This window comes from Engystomops pustulosus, chromosome 7, assembly GCF_040894005.1.
Source record: "Engystomops pustulosus chromosome 7, aEngPut4.maternal, whole genome shotgun sequence".
Classification (NCBI taxonomy): Eukaryota; Metazoa; Chordata; class Amphibia; order Anura; family Leptodactylidae; genus Engystomops; species Engystomops pustulosus.
Genome location: NC_092417.1, coordinates 83,143,434 through 83,158,307, shown reverse-complemented (window position 1 = coordinate 83,158,307; position 14,874 = coordinate 83,143,434). Strand labels below are relative to the sequence as shown.

Here is a 14,874-nt window from a genome sequence, read left to right as displayed (position 1 = left end):
GCGTTTTTTTACCAATTTCACTGCATTTGGAATTTTTTTCCTGCTTCCCAGTACATGGCATGGAATATTAAATACCACCATTTTGAATGGTAATTTGTTATGCAGAAAATAAGCCATCACATAGCTCTGTACATGGAAAAATAAAAAAGTTTCAGATTTTTGAATGTGGGGAGTGAAAAATAAAAACGCAAAAGCGAAAAAGGGCTGCGGCGGGAAGGGGTTAAGGATGTATTATAACAATAGGAACTTAAAGGAAATCAACCATATGGACACAGTATTGTACACTAAGCACACTTACTCTCTGGTCTATGACTCCTGAAACAGGACACGTTCTTCCTTTATCTTTGAAAAAAAAATTCTTTTAAAGTTATGCAAATTAGCCTGAGGGTCCTGTCTACGTCACAGAACCCCCATCTGAAATCACTGACTCTCTGGACTTGGGGGACGGGAGGCCTGGTCGTGGGCAGTAGAGCGATACAGAGCCATGCATAATTAGCAGACGGCGGAGTCTGGAGAGGTTATGTGATGTAGAAAGGAGCCCCTGAGACTAAATTGCATAATTTTTAAAGGAAACCTACCACTTGAAGTGGCAGGTTTCAGAAGAAAACACCGAGCACCAGCTCAGGCTGAGCTGGTGCCGGAGCTTATTTTTGTTAGTGTTTTAAACTGCGGTATCGCGGTTTAAAACACTTTTTAAACTTTATAGCCGGCGCAGGGAGGTACGCGCTCGGCGCTTACCATGCACGCGACTACATAGGAAGTGAAGGAGAGCCGCGCGCATGGTAAGCGCCGAGCGCGTACCTCCCTGCGCCGGCTATGAAGTTTAAAAAGTGTTTTAAACCGCGATACCGCAGTTTAAAACACTAACAAAAATAAGCTCCGGCACCAGCTCAGCCTGAGCTGGTGCTCGGTGTTTTCTTCTGAAACCTGCCACTTCAAGTGGTAGGTTTCCTTTAAAGATGATTTTCTCCGAAACAAAGCCATTAGAAGATAAATATTTAACCAAAAAAACTCAATAGCACTGAATAAGTAAAGTAACCAATACGTCATATGGTACACATAATTAATCTTTATTAATCACATCAGTCATATACATTGACCAGAAAAAAAGTATTTAAATACACCCCATTAAAAGAGGTACACATAAAAAAACCAACAGACAGTGTGATAATATCTGGACTGGGAGTTATCATATACCAAATCTTTAACAAGGTCCTGGTAACACATCATAAATATCACAGCAGCAATTCCACATTTTAGGGGAACACAGAAGGTTAACCCCTTAATGACTTGGCCTTTTTTAGTTTTTTCACTTCCATTTTTCACTCACCACCTTCATAAATCTATAACTTTTTTATTTTTCCACATAAAGAGCTCTGTGATGGCTTATTTTCTGCGTAACAAATTGCACTTCGTAGTGACGGTATTTAATATTCCATGCCGTGTACTGGGAAGCAGGAAAAAAATTCCAAATGCAGTGAAAATGCTGAAAAAACGGCGTCAGGAAGGGGTTAAATACACAAAGTCTAGTCTAATACTCTAAATCACCCCAAATTATTTGAAGCGAGCTATGACACAACCATAATACCAACCAGAGACCAATGTACGTTTCGCACCCTGCTTCATATGACTGAAGTGATTAATAAAGATTAATTATGTGTACCATATGAAGTATTGGTTACTTTACTTATTCAGTGCTATTGAGGTTTTTTTTGGTTAAATATTAGTTGAGTGGGCCTCTATTTAGCCCCTTACTATCTGTATTATCAATTCCTTGTGGTTGATATATTTTTGGTGACTCATTAGAAGATAAAGGAAGAACAGATCCTGTTTCAGGGGACTTGCATCAGTTCGTGGTGTAAAATACTGCATACCCATATGGTAGATTTCCTTTAAGAGTAAACCATGACAGAAATATTTAAAATGAATATGATAAATAACAACTCCATTTATTTAGTAAAAACATAATTTATTTTCTGGGTCTTAATGTCACCACAATTTTAAATATTCACAAAGCATCCTGACATGCAAACAAGTTACAATATAAATGTCTTTATTGTTGTCAGAATCCTGAACCCCTGATACTTAAAGAAAAAGACATTCTTTATTTTATTTACTAAAAAGACTAATAATACATAACCTAAGAATTCCTAATGTAACTGAGAACTAGTTTGTGAGACTCAAGAAACTACAGTATCCTACATTATTGGTTTTAAACAATGGACTGCTGTTCAAAGTTTTGCTGGCACAATATAGCTCTGGTAATGCAATGAGATAGTAATAAGACCCTACCATTCCTACATTGTAGCAGATCAATAGAAAATAAATTGAAAACAGCAAAGAATCCTGAGGAGGCTGCATAATTGTGACTGTAGCCCTGGAGCATAATACGGGCTGTGATTTAGGATGAACATAATAATAACAACATAAAATGGTAAGAGCCTGTGTATAATCTATAGAAAATAGAACTATAACATTTAATAACATTTGATTAATTAAAAATATTAAAATTTGATCAAAAGTGCAATAATAGAAATCTATAATGTTGCAGAAAGTTGATTACTTTAAAAAAGGAAGGCAAAACTTGGCCCCCAGGAGTCGGTCAGACAGTGAATTTGGTCTCTGCTGGTGAGATAGTCCTCGGTGCTTATTGACATCAACATTTAAAAGATGCTTGTACTTTTCTTCCATTAAGAGGCTGTGGAGGTCGGAAATTATTAACCATATGCATCCGCTCTTCCTCCTCTTCTCCATTAAAAAGAAGGGTTTTTCTGAATCGCTCCATCTAGACACAGGAAGTCATTTTACTAAATTAACATTGCTTACTTTAGTGCCTTCCAATATACATTTTCCACTACATGTGGCCTGATGAGACAATTGGGTCTTAAAGGACATTAACCACCAGGATCAAGGATTGTAAACCAAGCACACTTACATACAGGTGTGTGCCCCTTCTGACAGGATCTGCTCTTTTTTAAGCTTCCATGCTCTTGATTTTAAGAAACAAAGGCTTTAAAAATTATGGAAATGACATTAACATCTATGAATCCTGAAGCCTTTTTTTGTTAAGTCCAGGGGATAAGAATCTAAGAGAAGAGCAGATCTTGCCAGTATGTCAGTGTGCTTGGTTTACAACCATTGAAGGATAATGTCCTTTAAATTTGATTATTTATGGAATAGGTATGTCAAGTGTTTAACGTGCTTGGAAAATAACTGTATTGCAGTGGATCTGTTCTGGTACAAATACAAAACAGTAGGACCACAATTACCAATATATTCACTGATTTTCCACCACTTTGGGTGTAACAGGTTGGTCAGAGGTGGTGGAGATATGAATGTCCAGAAAACCATTGGAGACTACATCTTACCTCTCTGCCAAGTTTAACCTGGTGGAGATTTTATTCCTGAGGCGCAATAGAGGCTGAATATTATAAGAGGCTGGAACAGAAGTAACCAGGTACACCAGAGGGGGGAATTAAGCCTGGCCTTCAATACACCTCACTGTTGACTACATCTTAAAGGGGTTGTTCAGGATTGTTTTTTAATATGCTCAACCTCTTTAACGTAATAAATGCAGCTACCTGACTTCATGAGGCTTCTACTTGTCCAGTCTGCCAGTATTCTTTCTGCTGGCCAGTATCATAATATATGATATGTTGGGTGTTGCAGATTTCTGTTCAATCCACTGACAAGCTTCTGCCTCATAGGCAAGTGACATTGCATACATTTGTCTTGTGACATGTAACACCCAGCACAGTGACATCACTGCACTGTTTTCTGACAACCACTTTAGGTAAAGGATGGATCATATGGATTTTAACCTTAGCTATCTGCGCTTTGCCTAGTAACGTGAAAGTAACATAGTCATCAAATTACAGAAAAGTAATGAGGCTACTCCCTGCACTAGGAGTGTCTTACTTTCCCTATCACAAATAATGATGATGTCTAGATAAATGACATAGCTTTTTTTCTTTCTCCTTGCTGCTGAGGGTGGTCACTTTGTGCCTGGTGCATGTCACCCTAGCTGCTGATTTCCACACACCCCATTTCCTGTAATAAGAGGTGTAAACTCAATTTACACAAGGCCAGCCCTTAATGTACATGGCAATGTCCCAACAAACCTCAGAGCATTTACACAGTGGCATTAGTAATAGTTTCCTCCTCTCACCTTAACACCTTCACAATCACAAGGCAAACATGTTATCACTGCTTAATACATGAATCAAATAGCAATCAGGTACAAAGTTTAATCCTTACACTGACTACTGCTGGGTTTAAAGGGATCTATCATACAAGTCTGGAAGTAGGGGTCCAGGGGTACCCCAATATTACCTGCATGGAGGGGCAAATTATCTATCATAATGATATGGTCTAGTGTCAACCTCTCATTGTCGATTCCTATTTACAAGCAAGTATCTCGCATTAAGGGACTGATTGGACTCCATAGCAAACTTTAGACTATAACCCCACCCCTAGCGTTCCCACAAAATATAATATCTCTCTCTCTGCCATCTCCAACATAGTATAAAGCTGACCTTTATTTAGACCCAACTTAAATTTTTCCCACCATTTATAATACCACTGTTTGGAATCTTGTATCTTGTAATCATGTATATTACCCACTCTTTTGGACTGCCACTTAAAATACCACCTCATTCTGCAGACCCAAACTTATGCTGCCCCCTTTTGTAGTCCCCTAACTTATGCTACACTTTCTGTAGCCTCTACCTTATGTAGTAAAATAAAAAACATGTACTCACCTCTCCTTGTTACCCTGCATCAGTCCTCTCTTCTCTGTCACTGCTGTGTGTGGTTCTGAAGCTGGCAGATGGGATGACATAATCACATTGCACCTGCCGACCTCTGACCTCAGAGACACAATAGTGATGAAGGATGCTCTCTATTTCACACATGCAGCTAACACTATCTGCGTCCAGTGGAGCCCCCATCACTATGTGATGTGTGACCAATATAGGAATGCTGAAAGATGTAGAACTCTGCTTGTATGCCAGCTGATCACCAAGTAAAAGTGCTTTAATTAATATGAATTTTCATAAGCACAGAACCACTAATACGTTTATTTACAATTGCCAAATTTTTACCTGTTTTTCTGAAACCTTAATAGGCTCTTTTAGGATGATCCATGTCACGCTTTCATTGAGGGGTGGTGTCGTGAGAGAACCAGGGTATGTCCAGTATTCCAGGTTTGCGGGCAGAAGGCATTTGGGATTGAAGTTGTTAAATTGCGCTTTGGTTCCCTTAAAGAAAGTTAAATGTCAGCGATGAATATCTTACTGAAAGACAAACATGAGAAGACAGAGAACAACCCCCACCCCCCTAAAACACATCCGCCTCCACACGATAATACCAGAAAATTACATTATGTACCAATTAATCTGCGATTGCTGCAAGATCTCGACTAACTAGTAATTAGGCGGCTCCCGCAGATATGGCTGGCAGCTAGCAGTTGCTATGTCTGTGGCACAGGAGAACTGTTATTGTTGTGAAGAGTGTTCGGCTCTGTTCACATTTTACCAAAGATTAATCAGATAATGAATACATTATGTATGTAATCTGCCCTCTTTACAGGAAGCCCAGTCCCGATAACAAATATTTTCATTATGTGCCTTTTTACTTTCCTCACTGTAATGAATGGGTGGATATTCATTATACTGTGTATGTAGGTGATCTGTGGGGCCATGACATTGTCTTTCTTAATAGTGACCGCCATTATATCTCATAAATGTAACAGTTACAATTTATCAGTTGCTGAAATAAGACTATATAGACACCATCTATTATGCATGTATTATTATCCCCTCTTATCCCCCAATGCTGAATCTGATGAAATTGTTAAAAGGGGTTTAATATCGTAAGTTCTCCCAACTATTGCTATTATTGCATTTTAATTCTACAGTATATGTTGGCCTTTAGCTGTGAGCTGTTACATCATTTATATTTTATTATAGGGCTTTACATGAACATTCATCACACTAACCCTCAATAAAAAACCCATCAGCAAACACTGGATTGGTCACTATGGGCCGGTAATATATGGTTATGTGTATGTGATAGGTCAAAACATTTGATGAAAAGAAAGCAAATCCTATTCAGGGAGTTATGTAGGCTGAACTATAAAGCCTGCTAGATCTAAAAATACCTCTGAATTGTGAAAGATCATTATTTAACTAAAGCCAATAGATGGGGCTGAGGACTGGTGGAACAATGAACTGAATAAACAATTCTATGGAGCACAAAAAATGTGCAATTCATTGCAGGAGCACCGCTACAGGTTTCCCGGGAATTTATACAATGTACCTGAAACAAAGGTATCAGGTTAGAGGGCTATTAATAGGGTAAAGTATAGAGCATGGAATCTGAGTAATAGGAAACCTAATAGGATATGTGTAATATAGGCTGTATCTATATATATTTTACACCATAAAGGGTATGAGTCTATAAAGGTATAGAAAATATACAATACTGGGTGTGTTGCCTACATACACCTGCAGTGCCGACCCCAACCGTACAATAGAGTATAGGATGAACAGGGTTTAGTATATTTACAAATGGGATACAATATGATCCCTTTGTCAGTGAGGACCACGAAAGTGAGATTAAGCTGGAAAGTAGCAGGATTATTGTTTTTACTCCTGTCACTTTACTGGAAGATATCACTTACTTTAAATCTGACCATGTACAATGCATCTGTTAACCTATCGAGTCCTGGGTGCTTCTCCCCAATCTGTGAATACAAATGAATAAATGCATGTGTAAGGTACAAACATACAAGTAGACATAAAATCTAAAATATACCAATGAACTGATATAAGCTTGTGGTACGCCAACTGCTTGGCAGCAGTTACTGTAAAAAAAATGTAGACCTGTCTATTGTTCCTTTCATGACATGAATACACTGATCTTTTATGACCAGTCAGTTGTAGTTGGGTATCGGAGCCTCAGTTCCTTGGTTACTTCCTGCCCTCTGGGTGATTTATTTCCATCCCTTTTCTCTCTTTCTTACGTTTCGTATAACTCTCTGTCCTTGTGTATTAATTTTTATCTGTGCTATAATCAGCGTTTTATATGGTAACCCGTGTCCTTGAAGTACATTGTGAACTACATTAGGGTTTCCTTTTACTGCTGTGGCCTCCTATAAACCAAGTGTAAATGTTCTTTTCCTAGGGAACATTTGATACTTACTTCCAAGAAGACACCAAGGACAACCAGCCCATCCGAAGCCGCCGCTGCCTCACCAAAGGTGGGGTAGGATTTTGCATTCCAGTGAACCAAGTGAAGCTGCGGACACAATTGTATAACATTAAGACAAACGTAAGGTTGTTAAATTTGCTTTATAGTAAATGAAGCCCATTAGATTGATCATGTAGCAAGTATTTACAGGGCCCATTTCAATAACGTTGAAATGTTAGTCGACACGTTAGCAGTGTGTATTTATAAGGGCCATGCATACCTCACAAGGGTAAGACTTTCCGTCCACAGTGTGTTCTGATCCTTCGTTGTGCTGGGTTCCCCAGTGGAAGTGAAACTGCTTCAGACGGTAGGAATCATTAAGTGGTCCTCCATTGATAACTAAAAGAGCCATAAGGCAAAGTGAAAGTGGAAATTTATTGCACCACATTTTCTTTACCATGGAGACAAATTTCTGTTCACGTTCTTTCTAGTGCAAACTGCTTGCACAGGTATTTAAGAAGTATCAGAGCCACATATGTGTCACACACAACCCTCTTGTGTCGTGGCTGCACTATTCTTCATGCAGCACAAATTTTGTCATTGAAAGGGGCGTTCCGGTGCTCAGTTAGACCATGCGCCACATTTAACATGCAAAGTCAGACAGAAGTGTGTCAAAAAAAAGTGGTGCACTCTGTTTATAATGTTGAACGTTTTTACCCATACCTTTTACTCAAGTTTTTACTTTCCTTTTTCACAGACAGAAAAAGGAACCAACTCTAGTGATACCGTGATAACCAATTTCACCTATATGGTGTCTTTCTTGGAGTTTGGCGTCAGGACCCTTCATCACAACCTGCATTGTAATCCAGTCAGCACTGTTATTCATTCCTTGGGCCACCTTCTTAATCACCTTACTTTTTCTGAATCCACCCATACAACAAATATTTGGACGCCCAGCACTGCATTAAATATAATCTTTTCTAGCCATGTGGAATATCATAGGGAGGTGTGAGTAGTGATGTGCTAACCATCATGTTTGGGAAAGGGGTTGGCCACTTTACCTCTTGTTTTTTGTGATGTGTGTGTAATTGTGGAGGTAGGATAGTTGGTAATTTACCAATATACATCCATTTCTCAACATGCAAAGTGAATCACCAGCCAGACATTCCTGTCCATAACATGGCTGCAGATGGAGGGTCATGTGGTCTCTAACTGTCCAAGAATCACTGTGCCAGGAGCTTATGATATAAAATTAAGGTCATGGCAAGGGGAATGCCTTTAACTATCTAAGTGGTAACTCAATCCCACATAACAAGTACTTTTTGAGCTTCTATTAATCCAAGTTAGCTTAGCCCTGTAATATCTTCTCTACTAATAAAATCCACAACGAATGGGATTTATTCTTATTCTACAACCTTTTAATACATTTCTTCAATAGAAGCAGCCTTTAGTCACCATGATGTCACATACAGCTAGAGATCTCACCTGTTTTATCATCATTGTCATCAAAATCCACCATAACTGAGTGCCCATTGTTTGATATGTCGATGGATGTGCACTGATCATAGGACAGCACCAGAGGTTGCAAGCTGGGATTAAAGACAGCCTGGCTAGCAACTATATTAATAGGAGATTGACGATTGCCCTGGGCAATAGGGAAGTATCTGTACCACTCTGAAGGACCTATGGGAGAAAATACACATGTGAGAAGGTGGGATAAACAAAGATTGGACAGGCACAAATTGGTGTAGTGCTGTTTATAGTCAGCTTTAATGGTTAAGGAGTTCTAAGTTTAAAGGGGTATTCCCATTTCAACAAGTAATTTATTTTGTTTGAATAATGAAAAGTTATACAAATTTCCAATATACTTTCTATATCAATTCTTTACAGTTTTATGGATCTCCTCCTCCTGTAATTCTACAGAAAGCTTCTATGTTACTTCCAGTGGGGTTCAAGTCCCAGCATCAACATCTGCAAAGAGTTTGTATGTTCTCTCCATGTTCGCGTGGGTTTCCTCCGGGTCCTCCGGTTTCCTCCCACAGCCCAAAACATACTGTTTGGTTGATTGGATTGTGAGCCCCATTGGGGACAGAGACAGATTTGGCAAAGCTCTGTGCAGCGCTGTGTAATTTGTGTGCGCTACATAAACAAAGGAATTATTATTATTATTACAGGTGCACGGCTCATTATATCATAAAAATCTCTGATAAATCTCTGTGTGATCATGGTCAGATTTCTGTCCACTTGCAGTAATCATAGAAGCTTCCAACAGAATGACAGCAAGTAGAGATCTAGAAAACTGCAAGGAATTGATACAGAAAGTATATTGGAAAATGTTATTATTTTCCATCATACAAACAATAACATTAATTTGCCAAGGTGGGAATACCCTTTTAAGCCTCTTCAATTATGGCATACCATTTTATATGATAACAAAAATAGCACTGCAGCCCCTGACATTTTTTCTGTTAAGTTTAACAGAAATGCCATAACAAGTGCCCCTTTATGTGTTATGAACGACAGAACAGGTTCAGGGCAAGACAAGAGATGTTCTTGTATCTGCTTTCCTTACTAAGTGCCAATGCATAGGGTGGCACGGTGGCTGAGTGGGTAGCACTTCTGCCTTGCAGCGCTGGGGTTCTGGGTTCGAATCCCACCCAGGTTAACATCTGCAAAGAGTTTGTATGTTCTCTCCGTGTTTGCGTGGGTTTCCTCCGGGTACTACAGTTTCCTCCCACACTCCAAAACATACTGGTAGGTTGATTAGATTGTGAGCCCCATTGGGGACAGGGACTGATTTGGAAAGCTCTGTGTGCGCTATATAAATAAATAATAATTATTATTAATTAATAATAAATGCATGAGTACCCTGAATAAGGGAAAACATTCTTCCATTGTATCTAGTCTTTGCAATCCTATTCTATTCAAGGACAGTCTTAAATAATAATTCTTTATTTATATTGCGCTAACATATTCCGCAGCGTGACACAGAGTTTGCCAAATCCTAAAATGATTGCATGATCATATTTACATAAACCTGTACAACAAATAATAGTGGAAAGGTCTCTGACCAGATGGACACTAAAGCAACATGTAGGCAAATAAGTGAGTTTGTACTGAGACTAAGTTATTCTAGAATATGATTCAGCATATGATGGGCATATACTATAGTGTAAGCTGCACTTCTACATTGGATCCAACAATGTCAATGGGGCACACTTACTTACCTGGTCAACGTAGTTCACAGTGCATTGTCCGACGATAATGCAGCATGCCACATTTCAATAGGATAGTGTGCCTGATATCATGAATGTGTCGCTTCCCCACTCAGGTCTGACAGAGTTCACCATCTTTTTGGTGGTGCATCTTAGGGCCAGGGCTTGCACCACAATATGAAAGTTAAATCCCGTGCTCAGTCTGACTGTCCAACGGCACGCCACCTAATTTGTGTCGCATGGAATCCAGCGAAGCGTGTGACACAATCACAGCGCACACACTACTTAAATACCTGTACAGTCATTTTAATATTGGAGAACGGGCACAGTCTGACTAAAGTGCGTTGCAAAGCCTTTAGTAAATGTACCCCAATATCTACTGTTGGCACACGGGTTTATGATGGTTTAGAGCAATAAGTCCCAAACTAGCTTTTCCATATCTGCAGAACTTGGGATAAGTAAGAAAGCAGAGCTAAAGAGGGATAAGAAATGCTTTATGTAAGCTCAGCACTAGAGTAAAATTTTGCGCCCAAAGATAGGACAAGTTGAGAGTGCCAGAAAACACCAATATTATAGCGCCAACACTTCATAAATTCAGGTGCAAAAGAGGGGTAAAAACACTGCCAGTTTTCCGTTTGCAAGGCCATAAAATCTCTTAATACAAGACCTTCCTTGATTTGTCCTTATTTCTGTTTCTGAGAAAGCGATAATCAATATGGCTGCCGTAACATTCCTCATTTACTGAATTCTGCCTATATGTTTAGGATATGCTTTATAGTAAGCAAGACTAAAATTAAAGAGTTTCCATTAACCTTTCACCATATGCTGCACATTTAATACCCTTATTTTATGGGATGATAAAGTAAAGTTTTGTTTGTTGTGAAAATAGAATCAGAAGAATAAATGAACCTGTTTTGACATTAAATAAACTATAAATGTTAAATTATGAAAGACAATCCCACCTCTGCCAATCTCATCTTCAATATATTGTTCTCTGTTAATGATTATTAAAGTTACAAGGACACTGCCACTAGATTGAGCTAACAGCCCCTCATATATTTTAAGAAATATCCTTTTTAAAATTTCCCATTTTATGTGAAATCTTACCCGTTTACCAATAAAAAACAAATCCTGCAATATCATGTGAAAATGAGCAGAGTCATATTTTGGCTGATATGAGTCAAGTTTAGAGGCTAGAGGGGGAGTGTTCCTTTCCTTGGTTTTATTGTATGTACATACATGCTTTCAGCTTCCTATCAAAGATAATAATTTCATCTTCTTGTGGTTCTGTGAGATACAAACATAGATACAGACAGCTAGATAAACTGGATTTTATCTACAGCTCACATTTCCAGCTGTGCCTCATGTGATCTGAAAGATGAGATTCTTACCTTTTAATGTGACACATTGATGTTTCTAGGTACAATATAGGCAAATATATGGTCATCTGAAGTGACAATCCCCTCTGCAACTCAGGCAAATATGACTCTTTTATGCTCAATTTCACATAACTTTTTATAGGTAACAAGTAAGATTTCACATAACATAGGGATTTCTAGAAAGGACATGTTATACCCTACCTGAGGGGCTAGTATTTTAAAATAAAATCTGATGACAGGTTCTATTTAAAAGGCTAACCATAGACATTACATTAAAAGTAAATTATTTTGATGGGGGTTTTTTACAAGCCTTTTGCCATGTTTTAGTATTTTATTGGGCTTTTTATTTTTTAAAACAACACTGATCCAAAAACACATCAACATTGAGTAAAACCCTGCATAAACATCTGCTCACACTTTTAATTCTAAAAACGCAATACAGTGAAATCACTAATTGGCATGTGTCAAATTCAGTGGCCCATATTTATTACAGTGTTTGCTCCAGTTTGCTGTCTGACTTTGCACTGAAAAGAACATGCTAACTGTTTGCACATGTATTTGCGCCAGTTTTGTGTCGTTTGGATGTCCGATGGATAACTGGCACAAACACTTTAATAAATGTGCGCCAGGTTTTTATGATAAAGAGCCACAGGAACAGGACATATAAATGGAGATTCATACTCATGGACCCCCTTCTGGCTGTGGCTAAAAAACTGCATCAAAAACTGCTGAGCAGATATTTTTCTACATCCCATTTAGGTGTCTATCGTATTGGTGAAACTTCTATTGCTTCCATAGATCTTCCCATAATCTCATTATCTTCTTCCAGCACTCTTGTGCTAAGCTTGTAAGGTAACAAACTCAGGGATGAAGTGTTTTACTGTCCATTAAAATTGTGTCCACATTTCCAGAAACACGGAGAAACAGAACAATAAAGAGGATTAATCCCCAGTGCAATGTGTACTGAGCTGGATAGAGAGATACTGAGGGAGAATAGGTAAAATCATCAGCAACAAGATTAACTACCTGCTCATACCAAGAGTATAGAACAGGGCCAATAGTACCATATATAATAGAAGTCACATCACATAGTACCATAGCAACCCCAGACAGGACATATTGTATTTGTCATCAGCGTAGTATGTGATTTCATATGTAACCCCTGCTGATACCCATAATTTGAAAAAGCAAAGATAGTTAGAATAATTAGACAAAATGGGATGTATACATGGATATGAGACATGGGAAACATTGATAGAAATGTTTAAATATGAAAGATAGACTATCCAAAATATTAGATAATGTGCATATAAATGTAAAGAAGACATAGTTTGATATGAGATCAAAAAATATGTTATTGGATAAATAGCAATATGAAATAAAGAATAAACAGCTACAAGATGCATAATTGGAAATATGATAGTGGGTATACATGTGGATATGGTATACATGGTATATATGAGTATACAGTGGTATACATGAGTTACATAGACTTCAGGTGGATGGATATGATATATTGGATATACACATAGATATGCGCTAAATAGAGAGAAAAAATGAGATAGATAGAAAACTGGATATAAGGTATTGGCTATAAAGATGGATATGAGACTAGGGCTACATATAGAATAATAGATGATGAGCTAGACCTGGCATCAAGGACTTAGAAGAGCTGCAGACAATGATCCAGGAATCTGCTCATAGATGGAAATGAATGGGAGCTGAATCTGCAGTTAATGCACTGAGGAATGTGTCATGCTGGAAAGAAGGAAGGGAAGAAAGATTATCAGGATATTAATTACCGTCTTCCTCTCCATATCCCCAGCAGTGTTGGCCGGTCATGGTCACAGGCTGAAGTCAGACTCTAGGAACTGTCCCTGGTCTCTATACCTGTTGCCTTTATGTTACTCACATTACCTGTTCTCAGCCTCTTAAAGAGACAGTAATGGGGGTGGGGGCTCAGCTGACTACAGGAGTGAGACAGGCACTGCCCAAGCTTTACCCACCTCTTCTTCTATCTGGGTGTAGCAGACAATATGAAACATTGTGAGTAAAACAAACATCCCACAATGTATTTAATGTTTGATGGATACAAATGACTGACACATTCTAGAACTTTGTTTCTAAACCATTTTAAAGGTAACTGCTTTTTAATAATAAATAGTAAAATTTTTACTTTATTTACAGTGTATAATTATTTTTTTTTTTCATAGCTGTGGGTTTGTTACAGTCTTGAAGCCCATTGATTCGAATGTGACCTAAACACATCAGAAGATCGTTTTTGCTATTTTGCTACAATGTTTCAGTCCCTTCTGTGTAGTTTAGATCACAAAACATTGGGAGACATTCATTATTGGCCATCTGCCAGGTTTTTTTTTTTTGGGGGGGGGGGTTGCCCTTGTGAGCCACATTTATGAAGTGTTGGTATGAATTGGTCCTTTCCGAGAGCCACATCTTTTTTCTTTTTGATCGATCAATCTGGGTGCAGTTAAGTAATCCCAACAGTTTTTAAGCACTTCTGTGTTCCCCCAAAAATTTTGAGCACAATTTTTGGCACACAAATAGACAAGCTAAAGCAGATCTACCAAGTTCTATTTCACCCTTATTAATGTGAAGACTGTTTAGAACCCTTTTGGTCATGCTCCAATTCATTAATCACCTGCGCCACATCCAACATCCCAGTTTAAATTACTGCACAATTCGTACGCTAAAAACAGAGACCCTGCTCCACAATTGATGAATGCGCCCCACTGTCTATTTAGGAGATGTGCACTCCTATATAATGATATAGTACACATTTTTATAAAATGTTTATCATATAACAAGTAGGTTTATTTGCAAAGCTCATTGAAACCCTTTGATTTTAAAGAGAATAACCATAAATATGTGCTGAGGGATGTTGACCTGGTACTCCTATCCAGTTATAATGTTTCTTAATTATGTACCATAATAGTATTTGGTTCAAGTATAAATATAGTGAGATTTATGAAGATTGGAACTTCCTGAGACAGAATTGATTTCCCTTAAGAGAGAAGATACCTCCTGCCCCTGAAACTCAGATTTGAGCTATAAATTACACATAATAGTAA

The 14,874-nt window shown here is 38.2% G+C and overlaps 1 protein-coding gene across 2 annotated transcripts; it reads right to left on the bottom strand.

The window, feature by feature from the left end:
- Positions 1-1,220: 1,220 nt before the first annotated feature.
- Positions 1,221-13,722, bottom strand: CA7 (carbonic anhydrase 7). 2 transcript variants are annotated; one of them, XM_072117117.1, is made up of 7 exons: positions 13,435-13,498; positions 8,677-8,874; positions 7,472-7,590; positions 7,204-7,299; positions 6,683-6,745; positions 5,103-5,258; positions 1,221-2,785 (listed from the first exon to the last, which is right to left on the bottom strand). In XM_072117117.1, exons 1-7 carry the CDS (start codon positions 13,439-13,441, stop codon positions 2,657-2,659), a joined length of 768 nt encoding a protein of 255 aa, XP_071973218.1. In that variant the 5' UTR covers positions 13,442-13,498; the 3' UTR covers positions 1,221-2,656. The 2 variants fall into 2 exon arrangements, with proteins under 2 accessions (XP_071973218.1, XP_071973217.1); XM_072117116.1 differs by lacking the exon at positions 13,435-13,498 and adding an exon at positions 13,588-13,722 and having other exon boundaries at positions 1,224-2,785.
- Positions 13,723-14,874: the final 1,152 nt, after the last annotated feature.